The sequence below is a fragment of the Lupinus angustifolius genome, chromosome LG07, assembly GCF_001865875.1.
Source record: "Lupinus angustifolius cultivar Tanjil chromosome LG07, LupAngTanjil_v1.0, whole genome shotgun sequence".
Classification (NCBI taxonomy): domain Eukaryota; kingdom Viridiplantae; phylum Streptophyta; class Magnoliopsida; order Fabales; family Fabaceae; genus Lupinus; species Lupinus angustifolius.
The window spans coordinates 9,950,080-9,976,630 of NC_032015.1; the positions used below are offsets into that span (position 1 = coordinate 9,950,080).

The following is a 26,551-nucleotide window of genomic DNA, read 5'->3' on the forward strand; positions in this document are numbered from 1 at the left end:
ATAGAATCATAATACGAAAGAATTACCCTATTTTTAAAAATTATTTTATTAAAATATAATTTAAAATTATGATCATTAAAAGTTTAATCTCTATTTAGTACTTATGATTACTTGGAAGTATGTGGATTGATGAAATAGAGGTGGTGTAAGGAGGAAGAGAGAGAATAAAGTTTCCATAATTTAATGAGGGATTTTGGAAATTTCAAAAAAGGAAAGGTGTAAATTTTAAAGCCTATGGTGATGATTGAGCCCAAAATTGATATGTTATGGGCCAATCTAGATGTTCGAAATCAGACACAAAAGTAGTTGACATTAACAGTTCCACATTTTTCGATAAAAACGAGGTTCTCCTTCCCAAGGTTCCAACCTCGTCCTACACCTCCGCCAATTTTAGCGCCGAATTTTCCAATCTCCATCTCCACCTTCTTAAAAACTTCGCACCCTTTTCTTCTTCTTCTTCTTTCTTCTTCTTCTCCAACACCTTCACCACCCATTTTCTCTTTCTCTAACAATGTCTCAGGTTATTGCTACAGGATCCATTGGGAGTACCCTTTTGTCTCCTGGTTCTGGATCTGCATATGATACGGCTCAGAAGCTTTTAAAGCCTGCAACTTTTTCTTCAATTGTGTTCCAATCATATAGGAACAAGTGCTCCCAAGTTGGTCTCAGAAGCTTCCATGTTAGTGCAAGAAAATCTGCATCAGTGAATGTTGTCCCTGTGTCACCTGAAGATGATTCAAAGGTTCGTTCTTTTTATGTCCCTTGCTGAAAATTTTATATATATGGGGGCGATTGGAATGGCGTATAGAGAACTTTTTTGGTCTGGTGAAAATCACTTATGAAAATAGCCAATAAAAATAAGTCCCTTCTTATCAGCTCTTTTTAGCTTATTCAAAGTAGTTTATATAATAAGAGAGACCCAGAGGTTGAAAATGTGTGAAAATGGAAGTGGTTGAGTTTTTTTGTGAATATCAGTGTGACCCTTTTTCTTTTATGTGATGATTAGATTGAGGAGCATTTGCAGCATTTGCGCGGTGCGCAGAAATTTGGTGATGATTCTGCCGGAATCTGGTCAAAGCCCACATTTAGGCGCAAGACAAAGATAGTGTGTACTATTGGTCCTTCTACCGATACTAAGGAAATGATATGGAAGCTGGCCGAGGCAGGAATGAATGTGGCTCGCCTCAATATGTCTCATGGAGACCATGCTTCTCATCAGAAAGTCATTGACTTGGTTAAAGAATATAATGCACAATCCAAGGACAATGTCATCGCTATTATGCTTGACACGAAGGTTAGTTCTTCCCTCAATTACTCTTTTTCATTATATTTTCACTTATTACAGTTTAGTATTGGACTTTAATTGGTTTGGTTTCCTCAGAAATGATTTAATTGGATCACACTAATTGACTGCATTTGTCAAATTATTGTTATTGTATAAATATTATTTAAGTTTTTCCTTGGAAGTAGATGTGAAAGACATGCCGGCTCATTGGAAAGTTGTACCTTTTCCCCTCTAGAAAACAAGATTGTGTATGCAGCTGCATGTTGCACATTTTGAATTTAATATATCTAATTTAGATAATTCAGTGAAAGAACTGATTTTTAAGGGGAACTCAACTCAAATTAAAGGAATATGTCTAGCTTTCTTCCTTCTTGTAAGAAACACTGATTTATTTCGTAACTATCTTTGTTTGGTAGCTTTATATTGCTTGGTGTTTATATAGAAAAGCTAAGTCGATCATAATGATACACAACCCTTGGGATGTCTTTTGTCAGAATGTTTTATCTTGTAAACAGAGATTTCATATTCTATAGCAAATATGAAAAACTAAAACATAAAATACTACAAATAAATTCCTCTTCTGTTGTAAGTAATTCCAATTTTACCTTTGTCCTACGACTTACTTGTATAATGCACTATTGAAGTTGTAATTTGGATTGTTATAGGACAATAGGAGAGTGGATGCAAGGCTTGTGCAAGGGGCTACTTTGTATATTAATGGCCCATCTTTGGTGTCTCCCAAAGGGACTAGGTAGCAGTTGGCCCCTTGGACCCAATATTAACTTTGTCTATGGTTTTTTATCAACTAATTCCCTAAAATAGAGGGTTTTTTTGTGGTATTAATACAGACTTTGGGAGAAGTGGATAACTATGATATGAGAAACCAAGGTCATATAAACCCCATTCTAGAATCCCATACTTGTGACATGGGTCTCAAGTCCCGTGCTGTGCAATTGGATCATAATATCCACCACACTCTGCAGACCCGGAGCACCTGCAGACTGGCTGTGCACTGCTCCTTTGAATATATGTGAATAGAACCCCTTAAAGAGGCAATGTGCTCGACACCTAATAGCCAATTGCCTAATCTTATCTTAATCAAGGTTCTCCAATAGCTGGCCTAGCTGCCACTATAGCAGCATAGTGGAACAGAAATCCCCTTCTGGATGTTTATAGTGGAACAGCTCTTCACTATTGCAGTGAGAAATGCCACAATAGTGGGATGCAACAGTGACTGTTATTCTATAGATATCCAAGTTCCCTTTTCCAGCATTGCTAAACTCACCTTCATCCAATGGGTTGTGCTGTTAACTATGCTGATCCAAAATTAGCTACAGCCATTAAAATGTCATTAAAAATATGAGTGCTACACTTCAACCAAATACACTATATAGTACCATATTTGTATATTGCCGTCTAAAGTTAACAACTTTACTTATAATGAAACCCCTGAAGCTTGCCCGTGAAAGTTGGTCCAAGGAACTAGGAGAGCGGGAACCGTCGTGTATATTTAAATATTAGTACTTTGCCAACTTTTAATTAAAATGGTTAGCTAGAAATTGTGAAGTTGGCTACTGATTTTTAGCCTGTAAGTTAACTATTGATTACTGCCCTGTCAGGTAGCTTCTGTATATCTCCAAATTATCCCTTTGATTACTTTGATTGATTGTAAAGATCATGTGTACAGCTTATAGCCTTACACACAAATTGCTCTCAAACATTGTTTTCAAACAGGTATTTTTTGTGTTATTTGATAATTCTTTTTCTTTGTTTACAGGGTCCTGAAGTTAGGAGTGGGGATTTGCCCCAACCAGTCCTATTAAATAGTGGGCAGGAATTTACTTTTACTATTCAAAGAGGTGTTGGAACTGCAGATTGTGTCAGTGTGAACTATGATGATTTTGTCAATGATGTGGAAGTTGGGGACATGCTTCTTGTTGATGGTACAGTGATCAACTAATGAGTTGAAATGCTCAAATTACTTACAGATTTGTGCTATGATAAGGGAATGATAGAATCCTATAAAAAAAGTTCATAATATGAATATCGGAATTATTTTCCCCGTTTCTTTAACTTTCATTGAAGAGTTTGTCCTGCAATGAGCGCAATCTTGTAATCTTTACAAAAATAACGTTCTTAGGTATAGGTCTCCCAAGATCACCCTTTTGGTGAAAATATATTAAATCTAATCCTTGTATGCTACTAGCATGCTATGCTATAGTTCAATAATCCTTCAACGAGCTCTGACAATTCATGTATGATGTAGGTGGTATGATGTCTTTCTTGGTTACATCTAAGACAGAGGATTCTGTCAAATGTGAAGTTGTTGATGGAGGAGAGCTCAAGTCAAGGCGACATTTGAATGTTAGAGGAAAAAGTGCAACACTGCCTTCAATTACTGGTTAGAGATCGGATTATTAATCCCATTCTTGATGATTTTCTATTAATATATATCTCTTTGCTTGTTTGTGATTGTACTTGGTTGGTAATTGGGATTGATGTTATGGTGGTTTCCTGTGGATATAATCTTCAACCTTGATTTGCTGCAGAGAAGGATTGGGACGATATCAAATTTGGAGTGGATAACCAAGTTGACTTCTATGCTGTCTCTTTTGTTAAGGATGCTGAAGTAGTTCATGAACTGAAGAATTATTTGAAAAGTAAATGTCTAAAACATTTTAAAAATATATATCCAAATAGATATGATTAGCTTCCTACATGTTTAGATTATAATTGTGACAAATTTCACATTCAATGCTGCAGGCTGTGGTGCTGATATACATGTCATAGTAAAAATTGAAAGTGCGGACTCTATACCAAACTTGAATTCAATTATCACTGCATCAGATGGGGTGATAACCTGATTCTTGTACTGTTTCTTCATGCATGCTGCTTGTTTCTGTGGAAGTGTGGAATATTTAGAGTATAGTAAATACAGGAATCTTGTTTGAGCTTGAAAATATTTGCTGAATGTGTACGGATAGTTTGTGGTGTACTTGCTTAGACTGTTGATGTTTACCCGTCTTCTTTTCTCTACCTGTTTAGGCTATGGTTGCCAGAGGGGATCTTGGTGCCGAGCTCCCTATCGAGGAGGTTCCGCTTTTGCAGGTAAACTTCTGGTGGCAACAGATACTGTAATTATCAATTAGTGACTGCCTTAGATGACTAGATACCAATCCGAGGTCTTATTAACATCCATAATGCTTGCTAATTTAGGAAGAGATAATCAGCTTGTGCCGTAGCATGGGAAAGGCTGTTATTGTGGCAACAAATATGCTCGAAAGCATGATTGTTCATCCAACACCAACCAGAGCAGAGGTATCAGATATTGCAATTGCTGTTCGAGAAGGTTCTGATGGAATAATGCTTTCTGGAGAAACTGCTCATGGAAAGTAAGTAATTCTTTCTCATGGAATAAAGCTTCCGTATAAACTATAGAAACATTACTGGTTAAGGCCATTGAAGACAAATATGGGCCTTAACCAGCAATGTTTCTAAAGTTTACACAGTAGCAAGGGCATGGACTGATGCTGTGAAAATATTGCACTTCATTAATTGATTGTTTTTATTTCCGAACCAATAGGAAAGATTAAATTATTATAATGCAGGTTCCCACTAAAAGCTGTGAAAGTAATGCACACAGTAGCATTACGGACAGAAGCCACTATACATGGTGGACAAATGCCACCTAATATCGGTCAAGTGTTCAAGGTTCATATTCGATGCATTTTTTCCATGACTAGTTTTATCCATTGCATTTTCGTCATTTGATTGTCAGTACTTAAATGTGTTTATATTCTTTTTATTTGGTTCTATGTAGAACCACATGAGTGAGATGTTTGCATACCATGCAACCATGATGTCTAATACTCTTGGAACCTCAACAGTTGTCTTCACTAGAACAGGTTTCATGGCTATCCTACTGAGCCACTATCGACCTTCTGGCACCATATTTGCTTTCACGGATGAGTGAGTTCATCCTCCTTTCTCTTATTGACAACAAAACTTGGGTTCTACATATTGGAAAATTTAGAATCAGTTTTATGCGTATACTTTATGTCTATGACAGTTTGATAATCTCTAATCTGGTTGGTGATGCAGGAAGAGGGTAAAACAGAAGCTGGCTTTGTATCAAGGAGTCTGTCCTATATACATGGAATTCTGCGATGATGCTGAAGCGACTTTCATCAGAGCCTTGGATTTTCTGCAGGTAATGTTCGGAGAACCTTATACGGTGAAATGATACAGAACCAGTTTCAAATTACTTCTAACAATTAACATTTTGAAGTACTTTAACCATGGACCTTCGTATGATCTTCTTACTACTGGTGTATGCCAACTTTTGCCTGCTCCCTGTGGAATTGTTTGCTGATTCTATTAATCAACCTTAGCTACAACATGAGTAGTTTTGTGCTATCCATCTAGTGAGCAGGGATAATAGGCTCTCCAATTCCTTATGAAAAACTTTTTGAACCAAAGAAAAAAAATATTTTTAACAGGATTTTCAGAGAAATCACATTGAACTCGGCTGAGATTCAACGTAATTACACTCAGTGCTCCTCTTGTTTTAAAAGTCACACTCACCTTCCCTTAGTCTAATTTCCATCACCATCCATATAAAGGAGGTAAGTGTAAAAGGGTGACCCAATGTACGAGTGTACGAGACTCCCACTTAATGGGGTCTGGCTGTCTAGAGAGAGTAGATGTATGCAATCTTACCGCGTAAGTGGAATAAGGGAGGTAAGTGTAATGATAGTATAAACTTCAAGGAACATTGATCTAGGTGTGTTTTTTCCAATGTCACTGAGCTTCTTCTTTATATATGACTCCTTGCTTAAATGCTTAAACAAAGAGTTTCCTATCATTTCTCTAATTCATTTTGTTTGTGTATGGTTTACATGTGCAGAAACAAGGAATGGTGAAGGAAGGAGAAGAAGTAGCACTTTTACAAAGTGGTAGACAACCTATATGGAGGTTCCAATCTACTCACAATATCCAGGTCCGAAAAGTGTAAAACAAAAATATTGATGGACATTCGAAAGTGCCCACTAATTATGTTTCAGCATAATTAAGTTTATGTCATTTCGTGGGTCGACGCAGTTGTCGTTTGTTTCCTGCATAGGTTTCACTTTCTCTTTTATTACTATTGGTAATGTATTTTTTGTCTCTGTAGTCATGTTTTTAAATTTATAACAGTCAAACTATAGCACAGATGTTATTGAAATTTTGGTGAGAAAGTGAATGAAAATGGTTTCAGCAAGCGCTGCCTTGGGCGCTTAGCTCTTATATCAGAATAAAGATCCATTTCAATACCTTATATCTTATGTAAATACTAATTTAGTTTTTAATAAATTTAAATTATTATTCCGGTCCCTAATATTTAAAATTACGACCCACAGTAGTCCCTTCAATTAATTTATAATTATAGTTGTGAACTGAAATATTGCGGGATTGAAGTTGAAAAATTATAACTGTAGTTGAATAGTTATTTAAACGACTTATATCTTTTAGTATAACTATTGCTTATCTTGTTGGAATTTACTAAATGATATATAATAATATTTTATTTTATTATTAAAAACTTTAGGGAAGAAAGGGTTCTACATTGTTACATCATTTTTTCCGGAAATGAGTGGGGTGAGAAAAAAGGGCAGGGAATAGTAAGAATAATGTAATTTGTGTTGGGTAACAAATGTCACCTTCCAAAAATAATAAAGGAAAAAAAACAAAGAAATTAACTATTAAAAACTTATAGTTCTGTAAAGCTACGACACAAACTAGGTTTTAGAAGTTACATTATTTCTTCTCAAAAGTTATACTCCCTTCAGTTTACCAATCAAAAACTACAAACTTATTGCACAAGTCAATAAGCATAGTTAAGCAACAACAAATTAACAATTGTAGAAAGTACAAACACACAAAATATAGCATATTACCAACTTCATTGACAAAGACAAGAACCTTCTAAATCAAAATCCTTAAAAGCTCATATCTCTTCTTATATGTCTGAAAAATAAATCATTGCAAGGGTCAATGTGATTCTGCAGACTGAAAATGAGACCAGTATTCATCAACAAGCTGCCCAAACAGTGATCCTTGTCTCTTCATTAAGTTCATTGGCTCATCATATTCCACTAGTTTTCCTGTATATACAACGACAACATTTTTTTCTTAGAAGAAAATAAGTAAACAATCATATATTTTCTTCACCTTTTCACTTTGGATATAAGTTCAAGGGTGAAAACAAAGTATTCCATTTTTAGCATATTGACATATTTGTTAAACCAACAACATCAATGTCAATTACCCTCTCGATAGGTGAAAGTAACTAGACCCGTAATGTAGATAGGTGAATATAAATAAATGGTGAATTATGTAACGATTATGTATAAATATTTACATTAACTGTACATGATATTAAACTCATTATATAGTCTTTGGGGATTTGATTTATAATTTGGGTTTTTAATTTGAGATTTTACTTGCCTTTTTTGTTGATTGAGGTCAACATAGAAAATGGGCTAGTCTGAAAAATGTTTGTTACTAGAAATAAATGACAATGAATATGCATTATGAAACTTGGTAACTTACCATCACTGATGGAAAGAACCTTAGTGCAATCCATCACAGTTGGTATCCTGTGTGCTACTGTGATTACTGTACAATCTGCAAACTCAGTTCTAATGGTTTTCTGCAAGATCAAATCGGTCGAATTGTCGATTGATGCAGTTGCTTCGTCGAGTACCAATATTCTACTTCTCCTCAAAAGTACGCGTCCCAGACAAAATAGCTGCCTTTGTCCCATGCTCCAGTTTGATCCATCTTCAATAACTGTGTAACATTTACTAACTAGTCATTAGTAACTAGAAAAGAAGTGATTCATGCATAGTTAGTAGGTACATTTACAACTATGAAACTTGAAAGTTTACCTGAACTTTCTAAGCCATCTTTTTTCTCTTGGACAGTTTCTCTTAACTGACACTTCCCAAGAACCTTCACAAATCACAAGGAAGCTTCAATTAGTTCACATTTATCATGCAAAGAATTAATATAGAAAAAACAGAAAAAACTTCCTCTTGTTGGTAATAAAAGTACAAAAGCACAAACTGCAACATAATATAGTAGGAATTAATTACCTCCCATATTTCTTGATCAGAGTATTGAGACAAAGGGTCCAAATTATATCTGACTGTCCCATTAAAAAGAGTAGGATCCTGAGGTATAACACCAAAATGTGACCTCAAATCATGAAGGCCAATAGAAGAGATATCTATTCCGTCAACTACGATTTTTCCTCCTGAAGGTTCTACCAGACGAAACAAAGCGCCTATAAGAGTGGATTTTCCACTGCCTGTCCTGCCTACAATACCAATCTTGTCCCCTCCTTCAAATGTGCATGTGATCCCATGCAGTACAAGCGGGGCATCAGGCCTGTATCGAATCTGATTCGGTATATGCAAATTATGTAATTCAGTTCAAGTCATATTTTTTCTGTACATTATGCTGCAATAACTTATGATAATTAACAAGTACCTGCAAATTATTTATTTCTACTCTGCCTGCAAATGGCCAATTCAAAGGAGAACGGTTTCCTTCGATCACCTCTTTGGCTTCACTTGGTATATGCATATATTGACTTAGCCTTTCGACGGATATTATATAATTTGCTAGAGTGCATTGGCTTTGAATTGAAAATACTAGGGAAGCATTTAATGTAAGTCCATAAGAAAGGGCCAATCCAATAAATCCTGGAACAATGGATATTCATATTAAGAAACTTAAATAGGAGAGACAATGCTATTGTCAGAGGATAAAAGACTATGATTTATGACTCAAACAATAATATTCCAAAGGGTAACAGTAGTAGCTGAAGTCTCACCAGAGGAGAAAGTGCCAGGTGGAAGCACAACCATGCAAAGTGCCGCCGAGGCAAGAAGAACTGCACTCGTTGTTTCTAACCGTAGGATCAACCACTCATTTGAGGAAAAGATATGGAAGAAAGGTCTAGCATTGACATCAATTAGATCAAGATTCTTCTCAAAAAAACGATCTTCCGACTCAAAAGCCCTTATTGTTACCACTCCAGCAACAGTCTCAGCTACATGATTAGCTACAAAGGATTTTGTCGTGCCATTCATCCGCATCAATTCTTTTGCAGAGTTAAAATAGTATCTCTATATAGATATATAAAATAAAAATTAGCACCATCAAAATATCAAAGGCGTAGATTTAAAACATATTAGTCACCACCCTGAACTTACCCTTTCAAAGAAGAATGAGCATTGTGCAGTTAAATTTGATTGGTTATGTATGTCAATGTTATTTAAAAAAATGCAGACACCAAAGCACAATCTTTTCATTACCTGCAAACGAATTGCGACATATACCAATGGTATAGAGACAATCAATACTGGCCAAGTGACAACGGCTAAAACGGAAAGACTTGAATAAAAATTTATAGTGCCTCCCACAGTATAAGCAAGGTTAAATGGGATATCAAGATCCACAATGCTCATATCTGCTGAAACCTAAACAAGGAAATAACAGTCAAAATACAAAGAGATAGGCGCAAAGAAAAAAAATGTTTAATATGCTTACCCTACTAAGTATCCTTCCCAAAGGTGTGGAGTCATAAAAAGACATAGGTGCACGAAAAAGGGAGTTCGTTAACTGTGAAAATAAGTTTTTGGATGATTGAAGACCTAAAGCAACTACAAAGAGACTTCTGATCAACATGAAGAATGTTGAAATAACACCGATCAACACATAAACGACAATCAATCGCAATGTGCTGACACGACGATTATCAACATTAGCACCCATCCATGAGTTCTGCAGTATCTGGAAAATCACAAATGTAAGGTGACACAAGGCAGTCACAGACAAGTATATGTAACCTCTCATCTGATTCAGATACTTTAAGTAAGGCTTTAACCCGGCGTCTCCTATCTCTCTTTCTTCTTGCTTAATTAATTGATTTCCGTTCGATGCTTTAAACGGCTTCACCGTGTATGCTTGTTTAATCTCGCTAGCAGTTGAATGCCTTTGGGCAGAAATAAGGTCATGAAGCTGGTTAGAACCAACAGTCTCTTTGTGAGCATTGACAAGGTCCTGGAATTTTCGGCTTGTGGTTAATAGATGATCATAAGGAGCAGCTTGTAGGATTTCGCCATCTGACATCAACTGTATTGAAATCATATTAATAGATGATTTAGTTTTCATTGAACTACATCAACTTGAGTGCTGCATAAATGAGTTAACCAGATACAAGAGGTTAAATGAATAGAAAATTAATGAGTCCACTCCAGTATATTCCTTTCCCTTTTGAAGTTTTCAGCCAAAAGTCTTAAAAGTAAACCAAACGATACTTTCCATATTAATGGCATCAATGCAATCTCATTCAACGGATATTATGCTTCATGCTTCGGCCAAGCATTACAAACACTAAGTTAGAAAGAGGATAAATATGAGGGATAAAAGACAAGTACTTCATCAAATAGCAATGTTCTAATTATGAACCTGATAAGGTAGATGAAACCATGAAAGACAATAAGGATCTTAGTAACCAGCAGAGACATGATTACAAAAATCGCAACTTATTCGTTACAAATTTACAGTTATTAGTTACATGCAGAAAACAAATAAAGGAAAGATGAATAATGATGAAACCAATGCCTTAAGATGAAAGAAATTACCAAAATAGAGTCAAAGACTGGGAGAAATTCAACTTGATGAGTCACGAGTATGACAGTCTTCCCTGCAAGTCCTTCCATGACATATTCCTGCCAAGTTTCGATGCCGGTTTTCAGTAAAGAGTGGCACAAAATATATAAATGCAGTATGTGAAGAGAGGAAGATGTCATAACTCATTACATTAAACAAACTTTTGGCAGTATGTGCATCAACAGCACTGAAGGGATCATCCAAGAGATATACATCAGCATTATGATAAAGAGCACGAGCTAGTTGAATTCGCTGCTTCTGACCTCCACTCAGGTTAACTCCCCTTTCTCCTATTTCAGTGAGGTCACCGTGTGGAAACAACTCAAGGTCTTTCATCAGTGAAGACCTGTGAAGTGTTTCTTGATATCTTTGAACATCTAAAGCTGACCCAAATAAAATATTTTCCTGTATTGTACCTGTCTGTATCCATGCTGTCTGAGAAACATATGCAAACTTTCCATAAACTTCAATCTGTAATAAAGAAAGATTCAGAAAAGACCGGAAAATTTCAATCTGAAGTATATTGAACTTATGTTCTAAATATAATTGCTAGCAGATAAGTAGGAATCTCAGCCAAGTTATAACGAATCGGAATATCACGGGTTTAAGAGTGTATTCTTTGTGCATAAAAGAAATAAAAACTTACAGTTCCCTTTGTATTTGGAACTTCTCCAAGAATTGCTGCTAAGAGGGTTGATTTGCCTGAGCCAACTTCTCCACAAATAGCCACCTTTTGCCCATGCCTAACCTCCAAACTTATGTTTCTTAGTGTGGACTTTGATGCATTATCTTCCCATGAAAAGTCAGCAGAGTTGAATAAAATTGAGCCTCTGAGATTCTCATTAAAACACCTATTCCTGAAATTTTCATTCTCTAGTTCAGGTGCCTCAAGGAATTTAACAATCCGGGCAAATGCAACTTTTGCTTGAATGATAACCCCGATAACATCCGGGATGTTCGTAATTGGATCTTGCACAAGGCGTAAAGTTGCCACGAAGGTGAAAACATTGTTTGCATGTAAAGGAACATTCAGAAAGTAACATGCACAAAAGGAAGCAGCTGATACCAAGACAGGTGAAGTCCAAAAGAGAAATACACCATATGCCCTCTTTAGTTGGAATGCAGATAACCATTCAAGTTCCACATTTCTTAGGCTTTCTATTGCATTTTTAACATGGGTTTCCCATGCATACAACTTCAATACTTTCATATTCAAGAGAGCCTCGGAACTAGCCTTCAATCTCTCGTCTTGTGCCGCCATAAGTTTGCTTTGAAACTTATGCTGTAACTTCGCTAGTGGAGTATTGCAAAGCACAGTGAGAACTATCACTACCAATGAGGCAATTGTTGCTAGGCCAACAGCATTGAAAAGAATTATTAATGCCATACATAGTTGGACAATTGTTGTCCATGTCTGGTGAATCCAAAATGGAAACTCTCCAATCCGATAAGCATCCACGGTCACATAATTCATTATCTCACCACCTGAGTGAGTCAATCTAGCAGCATTGGATAACCTCAATTGTTTCTTATAAATGGCTGCAGTAAGAAGTGACCTTACATTCATACCGATTAGTCTAGTGCGGAAATACCACTGCCTTTGTGATATGGATTCTATGATCTTTATAAAGAAAAGTGATATGGCCAATGCATAACCTTCATATTTGAAACTTTCATTACCTTCAGCAACCAATATAAAGGCATTAAGAAGTAGAGGACCACAAGACAAAGTTAGTACCTTCAGCAGTGCAAAAACTCCTGATATCAAAATCTCTCTCCAGTGGCACAAGATTATTGTCCAAAAAAGCGATGGCTGTGATGCTGACTCTTTTTGTTTCTGTTTTCTCAGTTGATCTACAAACAACAAATAGCAACTTTCTGCTCGATCTGACTCACGCAACTTTGGGATATCCTCATCCTGAAGTGTTTTCTCTTGACCCCTTTTCATCAATGGATTCAACCACCAAAATGACATCCTATTGAAGATTCCAGCATTGACAAATGGAGTTTCATAGCTAATAGAATCAATCCCGTTCAATTGCCCACTGAGAGGAGCATAAAGGCTTTCATCAATTCCTCCATCAGCGTCTTCACACTTATATACGCATACGAGCAATAGAATTGCTCCTGGAAAAGATAGGACACCTAATGCTACCTTAAGGGATAGTTCTCCGCCGCTAACTGCGTAAAACAAGGACAAAATACAGAAAAAACCAGAAACCAAGAAAAGAAAAACCAAAAACAGCCGCGACCATGTCCTTGGAAGTTGTTTCAGTTGAAGACTTACTGTTAAACCAATCAACAACCATGTGCATCCCTGAAATAGTTCTAGCAACCACAAATCCAGAGGCAAAGCATTCTTTATTCTTCTCAGCTTCTCCTCTAAAATCCATATGCCAAAACACAAATGCACTAATCCAAGGGATCCATTGGTTATGGCTGAAACTAGTTGCAAATTTGAATATTTATGCACCTGGCCCTGGACTAAGCCCTGAAATGGTTTTGATGATAACATCTGGATCTTCATGAAGAATAGCATCAGCAGCAGCAACACATCCATGCAAATGATCAACAAATGGTTGATACATGTTGAAGGATCTTTCATATACTTGAAATCATAACAGAAAGGCTTTCCTTCAGTATCAGAACAACTAGAATCCTCACAAAACATGCTCCAAAAATCTTTCATTGCCATGTAGTTTCTCTTTGTTGCTCAAACTCTGTAACATAAAGGGAAACAAAACCATGCAACAGGTTTCAGGTTTTTCACTAAATAATACTAGTCACATATACTTATACACATGTCATATCATATTTCAATTATAGTTAGTGCTACCACATTTTATGAATACCTACATAATTACACTTCACTCTAATTTTGTCAAGTACTCAAGTGTGAGAAATGATTCAGGACAAGACACCCAAAAAAGCCAGAATTATATATGCTACATAAGCAAAAAGGAAGGTAAGAATTAGAAGAAAAAAACATTTAGATATGATAAATGGAAAAGGCTAACACAATAAAATTATTTTTTTATGTTACCGTACTATGAAAGTTAATATCATTTCAGTCTATTTTACTCCATTTGAATCCATCTAAAGATAGGAAAATTTGTGATATGGTATAGTAAGAGTTCCAACCATGTTTGTAAAGGGCCATGGTCCCTCATGTTCCAAAGTTTAACCATTTTATTAAAGAATTCATGGCCAACTAATGACTTTGTAGTTTAGCTTTTAGGCTTAAGTATATTTTGCTTTTGTGGTCACGTGATCCGGAGTGTTTAATTAAATAGATAATATTTTATTCTCTTTAATTGAAAGTAGGTTGGGTTAATTGGCTTCATAAGGAATTGAACCATCCTATTCTAATGACCCTTAAGGGTCTGTATGTTAGTTTGATTTTAGAGGGGAATGAAGGAAAAAAGAAATTTAAAACATCTCATAAATATATTTCATAACTTGTAAGTTTTTCATTTCTCTCTCTTCCGCTCCAAAAAACAGCTCGCAAACGGACTCTAACACTCTAACCATATCTTTATAAGTGACAATCACAATCTTATTCAAGCCTAATGAGGTTAACTCGTTCACGTGTTCGGTGAGAGTTTTCTTTGTTGTAAGACTCCTATTCGATTTTTTCCATTAAAAAGAGGAAATAGTTTTTTGTAACATCAGGAATTGAACGATGGTACTCATTCATTGTATCACTTAGCTCTAGTGACTCTCAAAGACTAGTAATAAGCAGTTTAAGAAATAAATTTTAGTAATTCACGTTTTGTGGAAATGGAGAAAGAAAACACATTCATGATAATGACAATAGAGGATAGGTAATGAAGATGTTGAATATAGAGGTCCATTCATTTCATTGTCTTAATGTAGTTGATGTAGAAATGGAATTATTTTTATTTTCCCACAATTAAAAGGCAAAAAAATAGGAGTCACATGGCTTGTTTGGATTTTTATTATTTTGAAATAACTGCATGAGGGAGTTTTTGTAGACCGGTGAATTTTATCATTTTAGAGGGGAGATTTATTTTAGTAATTATTTAACAATTATATTTCAAGTGTGAAATGAATATAGTAAGTATATAAATTTTGACACTCAGTCTATAAGATTATGAGTTTGAATCTCATCTATAATATAAAGACCTTATTGAAAAGTAATTTATAAGTATCTTTATAAATACATGTTTAAGTGCTCCTACAGTTTTGAACTCGGCCATAACTTTAACAAACTAACTCACCTAAACTTTTATTATTACAAGAAGAAAATATGAGCCAAATGACTTGTCTAGATTTTCATTATTTTGAAATAATAGCCTATGAAAGTTTTTCTAAGTTGATGAATTTTATTGTTTTAGTAAAATATTTTAATAAAAAGGTGGTTGTAGAATGAGGTCACTTATTTATACACATAGTGAAGAAAATATAGCAGGTTATTAGATTTTAAACTTAGAAATTGAAAAAAAACATTTAGAAGTTGATTCATTTTTATCTATTAATCGAAATATTAGATTAACAATCTTTTTTAAGTTGTATCTAGATATGATTTAATTATCTTAGTTAGTCAAGATATCAATTTTATCAAAGCATATTAGTTGTCTTTTGATATGGTGGTATTATCATTTAATCAACTTATAAATGTTATTATAAATAAGAAAGCTTGTATACAATTGGGGTCTTTGGTGTCCCTTCCCCTTATTAATTAGCGTCTCAAAATGAATTGCCAATACGCTTTTTCTAATGTCATGTAATCTCCATTTCATTGTTCTATATTCTAATGTCCTAGGTTAGGGGATAGGATCTGTTGTCCCCAACCATGTCTTCAATTATGTTCATGGTCAATTATAATGAAGTAAAATTGATAAAATTATAAATATTTAATTTTTTTTAACTCGCATGGCATAATAAGATTGGTCTGAGACAGGATTTGGGATAGGGTTTGAGACAGCAAATCGTTGTCCAGGTGTAGGTAACCACATAAATCCTTGGTCCCTAATCTAAAGAATATTCTTCGCAAACCGAATGGTCACATTACCTTCACCAATAAATCAAATAATTCTTCAACTATGTTTTCATACCACTTTCATAAAAGAGTACGTAACTAAATCAAAACCCAATATAATACCTAATACATACACTAGGTAACATAGACCTATCAGGCTTCTCTATATAAGAGCCAATATCCCAACAACTGTAACAATTTTAACTGTATATATTATGCAAAAACAACTCCCAAAGGATGTTCATAAGTCATCATCGTCAATTGTACACAAATCCAAAACAAGAGAAAAATAACAAAAAAAAGGGAGTAAATATTTCAATAAATTCATTTCTTAACCATTTTCATCTTCTCCATCTGAGCCAAAGTTTCATCATGATGCAAAAACAATTTTATAAACACTTTGGTGAAATCTTTCCACAGGTTGCCACCATGCCCGAAAATTCTCTCAATTGATCGGAATAACTGGAATAGGATGTTTAGGTTTGAGTGTAATATTTATATATCATCTACCATTCATTTGTATTATTATGTTTTGAAGAGTCAATGATGTTAAAAATTAATGATGTATAATATAATGACAGTGTATAAAACTCATAATATAATGCATATATTTTTTCTCTCTTTGTTAAGAGTATAATGTATATACACTGATAGTGCAAAGATTTATATGTACTCATTGTATCATCCATAATTCATTTGTATTATTTTTTAAAGAGTCGATGATAATAAAAAACTAATAGTGTATAATATAATGATAATATATAATACTCATACACTGTCAGTGCATATATTTTTATTTCTCGGGTATTTTTATTTGTTTTTGTAATTTTATCTTCTATATTTTATTTGTCTTGCTTTTTAATTCTTCACATTTCAGCTTGTTAGATCAACAACAACTCGGTTTCTATTACATGATAGTTCAATGATGTAAAAACTATATCGTAACGGTCGGTTCGATCAAAAAACTAACAAATTAGACCCCTAACTGGTACAGTATAAATGTTGAACCGACCAAGTATTAAAATTGGTCAAAATTTGGTCAAAACTGGTGAACTGGCCGGTATTTGACTAAACCGGCCGGTTTTTTATACACATATTTTTTTTTTAAAAAAAACTTAAAAACTCATACAAGTGACTCATCTTTCCAACCATTTTTCAACACTTCAAGGCACATGCTTCCAAAACATAATTGGATTACACCTTTTGGTTCCTAAGATTCCTATGTAATCTCAGTGACATTTGTATAATCTTGGAATACTGTCTGAATATAGGATTTGGTGCAAAAATATAATCTCGATATGAGACAGCTTTGACTGTTTGGTGTTAAATGTTAAAACTCCAAATTTATTTGTGTGGTAGAGTGAGTTGTAAACTTGTGTCATTTATTTATATTTTGCAGTTGTTAAGTGATACTTTTGGATTGATATTTGATTTTTTTTATAGGTTTATATATATAAATATAAACAGGTATGTTTGATTTAACCGGCATGTGGTTTAACTACTGAACTATTGTACCACTATACCAGTATCCTAATCGGTGTGATAACCGGTACGGTTTTAACAACACTCCATGATACTTATTTTAAGACATGATTCTTATGCATTGCATGTGGGCATTCGATGTACAATTCTTACATAACACGTATTATATACGACCACATTAAAAACAACATTCCTTTTGAGTTTTGATTGGATCCCTTAAAGAAAACAATATGTAAATATAATGGGAGGGTATTAGAAAAACTTTTAGGAGTTGTTAATAAAGTAAAATATTAATTGATAGAGTATCACGGATGTTAATACTATTTGTTTTCTGAATATATTTTTTGCATTAAAGTTTCACTTCGACTCATTCCAAAGGGTGGAAAACCATGGAACGAAATGACCATGCAACTAGTGACAAAGGTTCATATACACGAAGGAGACTTTTTAGCTCCAAATGAAGAAATTCCAGAATCAAGACTGCTCTTGGTTATGTATCTCCCATGAGTTTTTTCATAGAATTTACATGTGTCTTTGTAAGAAAACAACATTGTAGTTTTAGCTTAATTAGTTTTCAACCAATTTATATTGATCTAAATAAAATTATTTTAAATCACTTAAATATATGAGTTTTATATATTTTAATTGTATTATTTATTATTCATGATTAAATATAAATAAATGATGAGTAATATATTGATTATTTATAAATTCTTATATTGATAATACACTGATATTATATTTGGCCCTCTTATGAGATGAGGACTATTTAAAAGAGAAAAAAGTTTATTCAATTCTCCTTTCACCTAACTAAACAGCAAAAGAGATGACACTCTTCGATAATTTTAAAAGCAATTTTGTTAAATTTAGGTGACTTTCATTTAAAAAGATATGGCATACCTGCTACATTTAAAAATAAATGTAAATGCATTATTAGGTTCATCATGATTAGGATAACACACAAAGCGATCACAATCTTCGGTAATTTTTAAAACACTTTTACTAGAATTCGATGATTTTTAATTTTAAGACCTGACTCACATGCTAACCTTTTATATACACGAAAGTTGTCTTCATATAAGAAAGAAAAAGTTAATAATAATTTTCTTAAAATTAGCATATATATGTTGCTTTTCATAATCAATATTTTCTATAGAAATTTTGTCTTAAAAGGATAAAATTAAGAGATAGAAATATACATATTGTTAATGTAAGAGTTTTGTTGCACAATCAGTCTATTATTCACTATTCATTTTAATATTACATCTGTTGTTTCACTTTTTATACTCTTTCATATATTATTAACTTTGATTGATTAAAATAACTATTTAAGTTCAAATTATAATTATTAAATATTTTTCTTGTCAAATACACTTTCTGGTACATGGAGTGACACAAATATGTGACTCTGTGAGATAGTAGATGTGCTCCTATTCATTTTTAGTCATCATTGTCTCTTTAAATAAGTAATATAAATAGATGGTGAATATGATAATAACTAATTGTGTATAACAAACTATTATACTCACATGTGTGTATATATTACACTTTATTTTATGAGTGCAATATTTATTTATTGTCAATACAAAAATTAATACACAATTATATTATTCATCATTCATCTATATTATTCTTTCAAAAAATTAATAATAATTAAATATGAATAATAAGTTATACAATAATAGTATATAAAACTCATTAATTCATATATTCTTTTCCATCAAATCAACTTGTCCACTCTACTCTCTTTTTTTGTTGGGAAATATACTCTATTTTTTTGGACCGAGAGAGGTTGTGGAAGTATCAAGTAATTGATCAAGAATAGTTGGCATGAGTAAAATGGGCCCCCCAAGCTCATGGGTAAGGCTTACTCGATTGATCACTCCACAAGCCCATAAGCCCACAAGCCCATAAGCCGAGAGAGTTACTCGGTTATGCTCCTTATACAAGGACATCAAAGTTACATGGCTAGTGTATTTTGACCGAATATTATGCTCTTAGTGTATCTTTTAAGTTTATTACGAAATTGGTGTACTTTTTGAAAACTCGGCAATGAAATTGTCGAGTTTCAATTTATTTTCCACTAGAACATACAAGAATCGGCAATTACAGTGAAGTTTGTTTTCTTTAGTAATATTTTAACAAAAACTTAAATGGAATTGAAGTTTTTGGTTTTTATTTTTATTTTTCAAAGGATAATCAACAACACAGTTGGAGTTTTTGTCTTTATTATATTTTAATAAAATGGGCAATGGAGTTGAAGTTTTTGGTTTTTTTTTTCATTTTCAAAAGTAAAATCGGCAAGAAATTGGAGCTTTTTGCATTTATTATATTTTAATAAAATCGGCCATGAAGTTGGATTTTTTGTTTTTTTAATTTTTCAAAAGAAAATTGGAGTTTTTGTCTTTATATATTTAAATAATTCGACAAAAAAGTGGAATGAACAACTGTTGAAAGTTGAATCACTAAGAAAGAAAAAATCATCTATATATGACATTTCATCACATAGACATCATTAGAATTTTGAGATTTTATAAATTAAGAAAATGAATATTGTAATATTCTTTGCTTTTTAATAATATTTGTATTTCTATTTGAGTAAATAAATATAAAATGTGTGTTTCATCAATATATAAAGCTACACTAAACTATCAAAAAAGTTTAAAACATTTGACAAAAATAAAAAACAAAAAACTATAATAAGAGTGTCGATTTCAACTTCACAAAAAACAAAAACAAAAATAAAAAAACTCTAACTTTGTTGTAAGTTATTTAAATATATCAAAAGCCAAAAACTCAAACTATGTTGCCGAATTTCTTTTGGAAAATTTAAAAAAAATCCAAAACTCCAATTCCATTGTTGATTTTATTAAAAATTATCAAGGCAAAAAACTTTATCTCTATTACTGATTTTCCTTTGAAAAAAACAAAAAAACAAAAAACAAAACTACAACCTCATTCGAGTTTTTGTTAAAATATAATAAAAACAAAAAATTTCAATTATGTTGCCAATTTTCATTTATAAAATTAAAAAAAAATAACTTCAATTCCATCAGAGTTTGTTAAAATATTACTAAAGAAAATAAATTCCACTGCAATTGTCAATTCTTGTATGTTCTAGTGAAAAAAATGAAACTCGACAATCACATTACCGAGTTTTCAAAAAGTACACAAACTCTATAATAAACTAAAAATATATATTAATATTATAATATTTCAGTCAAAGTATACTAATCACTTAAATGTGTCCTACAAAGAAGATGAGACAAAGGAAGAAACAGGAAACTACTCCAATGATCCAACCAAGGAAAAATAACAAATGACATAGGGTGTGTGTAAGAACAAGGTTTAGAAAATGTACCTTTTTGTTATGAATTTCTGATACATGATGTGTTTATAAGGGGAATAAGATGAGTTAACTAGTTATTTTAATTCATTCAACTAAATACCCCATTATATATAAGCTTTCTACTACAGTTACACATCTTTTACCTAACTTCAAGGTTGTATATATAAGCTCTCAAATAAGATGAAACAAATCTTTATTTTAAAAAACAAATTTATTTTATATGAGCAATAATATCTCACCCGAAAACATCCTATAGAAAAGGTTGTTGGACTAAATTAAATAAAATTGGAATACGATTAAAAAAAGTGAACAAAAAAATATAAAAAAGTGAAACTACATTTAACTGTAAGAAAACACTTGAGTGGTATAGAAGAATTTACGATATAAATATCTTCAAGAATTATTTATTCTTGAAATCCCCAAATACACACATGCCCGTCCGAAATCAAAAAATAAAATTTGAATATAAGAATTAAGAGATAGATTGGGAATAAGAACTATGTAAAAAATTGGATATACATTAAATTACTTTATAATATTATTATATCTTTTAGCTTCTCATCATTTTTTAATATACATGCAAAATGTTCTTGTTATTCATATAGTGGAATTTTATTATTTTGAAATAGAAAATTATTAAAATAATATTTAAAATATCATAAACAAAACAAATTTATTTATATTTATAAGTGAAATCTTTTAAATAAATTTTCTAAATTTGAAATATTTTTTATTTTATGTTTTAAAAAAAACCACTTAATCTAATAAAACAGTGTATCCTCCAGTTTGTCATGTCAATATCGTTAGTTGCTTATTGAACGCATGGACAAAAATTATCAAATAGAGAAAGTTGACAAATGGAAATCGCTAAAAATAGAATAGAGTGACAAAACTATATTTAAGGATAAAGTAACACTTGGGTGACATAAAAATATTTAAATGAGGATATTTCCAAGAACAGATTATACTTATATTCCCTTAATAGACAAATCCAAGTCTGAAATCGAAATTTGAAATTCGAATAAACAAATTTAGCCCCCACCATCCAAAAAGTAAATAATGATTCTAACATGACAAATAATAGAACACGTATTATTCGTCTACAAGCTTACATTGATTTTCCTTCATTGTTCAATTTTATTTTGTAAAATGTTTTCCGATATTTTAAAATATTTATTTATTTTTTACTTTCATATTTTAAAAGATAATTCACCTAATCTTATAGATAAATGACATATATCCTCCAATTTATCATGTCAGCACCATTAATTATGTTTTGAATGCATGGATCAAAATTGTCAAATAGGAAAGATTGATAGACTAAAATTGCTAAAAATAGAATATAGTGAAAAAATCATCAGGAAAAAATATAAGGAACTAAAACTACATTTAAGCCTAAAAAAAATACTCGAGTAGTATAAAAACATTGGCAACGAGAATATCTCCAAGAAGGTATTGTCCTTCCAATCCCCTAATAGACAAATCCAAGTGAAATCAAAAATAAAAATTGAATGTTTTAGATTTACATATTTTTAATTCCTAATAATATTTGATTTTATTTTATTTTTATATACTTATATTTTAGCAATGTCGTATAGGTAAATAATTCTATATGAGGAAAGATCTGTTTCCACTCAACTTAAGTTACACTAATTATATTTAATCTTAGTCATTCATTTTCTTAAATCTAACGTACCAATGAGTGAGTGAAATAAATGATGAGAGAGAAAAAGAGAAATCTTAAATAATTTTTATGTTTCACTCATGTAGTCAGTTGGATTTAAGAAAATGAATGAATGACATTAGGTACAATTAGTGTAAGTGTGTAACTTAAATTGAGTGTAAACGAATCCCTTCTCTTTCTATATAGTTGAGATAAATAATTTGGATTGGTTTAATATGGCTTGTTGGCTAAATGTAGGTGACGTCTACTTAGAGGTGATAATGATCAATGAGTCGATACTGTTACATCCATTTTTGTGTATCATAGGATGTGTTCTTTGTTTTTGATCATGGTGTCAATTTTAGTTATAGTTCCGATGGTGGAAAGATATTTGTGGCCTTGATCTTGTCTATGGTGAGGAGGATTGGTTTGGTACAACATTGTTTAGGAGGCTAGGTAGCAAATAGTAGTGGTGTTTATTCTACTAAGGGTGTTTATTCTAGACTATCTTGTGTGTGGTATCTTTTCACCAGGTGCATATGAATGAGTGATGCTGATTAATAGATAGCTGTGGTGTTTATTCTACTAAGGGTGGTTATTTGGAATCTAGATCCACTACCATATTTTTTGCTTACAACAATGCTCTACCTTCCATAGTTTTAAAACCATGGTCTTAAAGTAGAATAGGTAATGATTTTAAAACTGTTGTCTATACATTGTATTGTATCACAGTTTTTGACATTGTTGTCTAATTGTTTTCAAAATCATGACCTATTATATTTTAATATCATGAAACCGTTACATATTCATTGTATTGGACAATGATTTTGATATTATTGTCATGATTGTTCTAAAAATCATGGCCTATTGTGTCTTAATAGGAACCAGGATCTTCTATCCCAAAATCTTCACGTCCATATATCTCAAGCTAATTATATCTTACCAAATCATATAAAAATGTTATGTTATATTTTTTTTAATTTTCTTTTCTAGTATGTGTCAAATTTCCATTGGATTGGGACACAATGAGACACAAAAAAGTGGGATAACTGATCCTCATTCAGAGGGTCAGTACTAGATAAAGATAGTAATACATGTCTTAGAAAAATGTTTAACTATGTAGATTTTAAATAAAAAAATATTTATAATTCATCCCACCCATTTCCACCACAAAATCCAGTATTGAAGAGGGTCAAGCCCAATTACTTGAGGTTACTCCCGTGATTTTTTTTATATGCAAATATTAGAATATTTATATTTTATAATCAGTTAGATTTGAATTCTCAATCTCCTTATTGCTTCACTCTTTTTAGCCCTCCATCCTTACTACTTAATCATCATATAACTTCATCTTTGTTGGTGATTTGGAGGGTATTAGGGGATAATGTGCTCGGAGCCTTAAAATATCTGTGGAAATCTAAAGTTCCTTGAAACGTTTTGGTGGTAGTCGTTATTGGATACGGTCCCTAGTAGGTATAATTTGATGAGGGGTGTAGTGGTTGACATAGATTGTGTTTTTTGTGGCTCGGCTGAAGAAAATTTTGTTCGATTTTTCTTACATGTATTGTGTTACAATTTAGCATGATGTAATGTGTTGAATTGATATGTCTGTACATGTGTCATCTTCTCTTTTTGTCTTTATATATGACTGAGTTGGTAAAACATAACATTAGTGATAGAAATATGTAGACTAAATTAAAACTAAATAGTTATTTAAATTGTCCACTTAATTCTAGCTAGTATGTCCTTCTACATCCATATTAGTTCACATACATTAATTATGAACACTAAAATTAGTAATAACATAGTGCATTAAAGATTTCAAATTAAACTTAGTTAGTGAAGTTTAGCTACCAATTTTCCTCACCTAGTGATCTCTACCAAGAGAAATGTTCAACCATGTTATGAGCAGATCCACCAATTTAGGAATGGGTAGATGGGGTATTTAATATGTAAAGGGGATGTAGTTGGTTAAGAGATAGTCCTTTAACTAACCTTGCCCATAACTCTACCTGAACATATTTTGATAGAATGTTAGATATATGTAAAGTAACATAAAAATATTACAAAATTATAAAAAAAAAATTGCGAATCAATATTGTTGATATATATAATTCCAATTTCAACAATATTCTCATGTAGAGGATACTTATAAAAAATGATATCCAGTATATGAGGCCTTAATTGGATATGAAAAACGTAAATATATAACCACCTTATGACTAAACAAAAATTATATATATTTAGTTCATTTCTTTTAAATGTATAAATTATTTTTTCTCAATGTTTTTTCCTGAGTGATGACTATCAACATCAATGATTCAATTCCTTTTCTCATCCATGATGGATCTCCATGATTTTGAACATTGTATTAAAATATCCAAACTTTTAAATCAAGGTTATAGTCTTCAAAAGGATAAACAAAAAAGTTTATTATTTTTTATTAAAAAGTAATCTTCTATGATTCTTTAGATTATTGCGTTTTTTATATTTTTTTATCAATATTTTTTAATATCTCACTTACAATATAAGTATGATACGTATGAATATTGTTTTTCTTTCCTTATATATACACACATAAGTAAGTATTTTTAAAACTCAAGTACATTTTTTATACTTTTCTCATTATTATAAAAAAAGTTAGACATGAATATTAGGTTACCTGCTCTGTCCCCTCAGATTCTCCGAAAATATTCGCCAGCCCTACGTGCCTCCCTCCCTCACAAACACGCAACTCATAAAAAAAGACTCCAAAATTATTAGACTTATTAATTTTTAATTAATTAATAATTTTAACAGAACAATCAGGATTTCAGGAACAATCGTGCTTTGCACCAATATCTTCTCATTTCTTTCTAACTTCAATTTCCCATAGTGTTTCTGCTTTCCCTCAAATGTATAATTGCTTTTCATATTTTATAATTGCAAGACAATATTTATAATTGTACATTTTTTGGGTACCATTGTCTTTGAGGGCAAAGAATTAATCTTTTTTGAATTCATGATTATTTCTTTCAATAAATATTGCTTTTAAAAATTGAATTATTAATTTTTGGTCTTTCTATAGATCAACATGACTTTACACTATTATATCAATATATTTTATAACTGTACATTTGAATTTGTTTTGCAATTTTAAACATGTATATCATTTTTTGTCCACTGTAAATTATATAATTATCATTTGGTGTCTAAGCAAGATGCTATTAATTATCAAATAATAAAATGGGTATCATAATAATAATAGGTTGATTTAAAAAAACAAAGTATAGGTTTGATAAATATTTTAGAAAATATGAATGAGAGACAAACACTCTATAAATTAATATTAACTATTCATATCAATCACAACTCACATGTTCTTTTCAAGGGCCATTTAAATTTCAAATGACAACTTTAGTTCCACGTCATTAATAATGAAAATGTCCTGTTGAGGAGAACTTTAAGTAAGTACCATTCCCAACATGTAGATAGAGATATTTTATTAAATAACATCTAATCCTTAATCTATAAGATGAAATTAACTACATAGATCATATAATACTATCTTATACGATATTTTATCATAAATCATATTCATCAATAAAATATTAATTATTAAGAAAGTTTTTTTAAGTTTTTTCTTAATCATTTTACTGATGGTTTTCTGGTATCTATTAACTTTAGAAATTGAACTAATATTTATTTGATATATTTTTATTTTTAGGATTTCTATGGATCTTAGGTACTTATCAAACCATATAAGACATCATTATACATTTTCCTACAATAGGAAACACCTCATTTTTCTCATCAATTTATTTATTTTTAATCTTGTTTGATCTAAAGTGTCTCCTCATCTAAAAATCATTTTAGTCTATATCATATTAAACTTATTTTAGTATCTAATATTTAATCTCATATAATATTGTTGGTCTTAAAAATATACACAATTTTTTTCATAAACTCGAGTAATATATTTTTATCATATAGCACATGATGCCCTACCTTAAAACAAAAAAAAAAGAAAAATAATAGAAGAAGGTTACATTAGAGCAACACAATGAT

The 26,551-nt window shown here is 31.8% G+C and overlaps 2 protein-coding genes across 2 annotated transcripts; one reads left to right on the plus strand and one right to left on the minus strand.

Moving 5' to 3' along the window:
* LOC109352275 (plastidial pyruvate kinase 2-like) lies at nucleotides 313-6,583 on the plus strand. Its single transcript, XM_019594188.1, has 12 exons — nucleotides 313-742; nucleotides 1,007-1,294; nucleotides 3,063-3,228; nucleotides 3,552-3,686; nucleotides 3,835-3,945; nucleotides 4,049-4,137; nucleotides 4,331-4,393; nucleotides 4,502-4,677; nucleotides 4,894-4,996; nucleotides 5,106-5,254; nucleotides 5,387-5,495; nucleotides 6,192-6,583. The coding sequence occupies exons 1-12, from the start codon at nucleotides 512-514 to the stop codon at nucleotides 6,297-6,299; spliced, it is 1,728 nt and encodes a 575-aa protein (XP_019449733.1). The 5' UTR covers nucleotides 313-511; the 3' UTR covers nucleotides 6,300-6,583.
* Nucleotides 7,023-14,129, minus strand: LOC109352273 (ABC transporter C family member 10-like). Its single transcript, XM_019594183.1, has 12 exons — nucleotides 14,052-14,129; nucleotides 11,655-13,728; nucleotides 11,159-11,479; nucleotides 10,981-11,067; nucleotides 9,884-10,468; nucleotides 9,649-9,813; nucleotides 9,165-9,459; nucleotides 8,819-9,033; nucleotides 8,422-8,727; nucleotides 8,215-8,278; nucleotides 7,877-8,116; nucleotides 7,023-7,428 (listed from the first exon to the last, which is right to left on the minus strand). Exons 2-12 carry the CDS (start codon nucleotides 13,701-13,703, stop codon nucleotides 7,316-7,318), a joined length of 4,440 nt encoding a protein of 1,479 aa, XP_019449728.1. The 5' UTR covers nucleotides 13,704-13,728; nucleotides 14,052-14,129; the 3' UTR covers nucleotides 7,023-7,315.

Excerpts from the sequence above, each read along its gene's own strand:
- LOC109352275 (XM_019594188.1), top strand. The coding sequence starts at position 512 with ATGTCTCAGGTTATTGCTACAGGATCCATTGGGAGTACCCTTTTGTCT. Across the intron at positions 3,687-3,834 it reads AACACTGCCTTCAATTACTG|AGAAGGATTGGGACGATATC; the intron begins GTTAGAGATCGG and ends GATTTGCTGCAG. Across the intron at positions 4,394-4,501 it reads AGGAGGTTCCGCTTTTGCAG|GAAGAGATAATCAGCTTGTG; the intron begins GTAAACTTCTGG and ends TTGCTAATTTAG.
- LOC109352273 (XM_019594183.1), bottom strand. The coding sequence starts at position 13,703 with ATGGCAATGAAAGATTTTTGGAGCATGTTTTGTGAGGATTCTAGTTGT. Across the intron at positions 11,068-11,158 it reads CTGCCAAAAGTTTGTTTAAT|GAATATGTCATGGAAGGACT; the intron begins GTAATGAGTTAT and ends GAAACTTGGCAG. Across the intron at positions 9,034-9,164 it reads ACCTGGCACTTTCTCCTCTG|GATTTATTGGATTGGCCCTT; the intron begins GTGAGACTTCAG and ends CCATTGTTCCAG.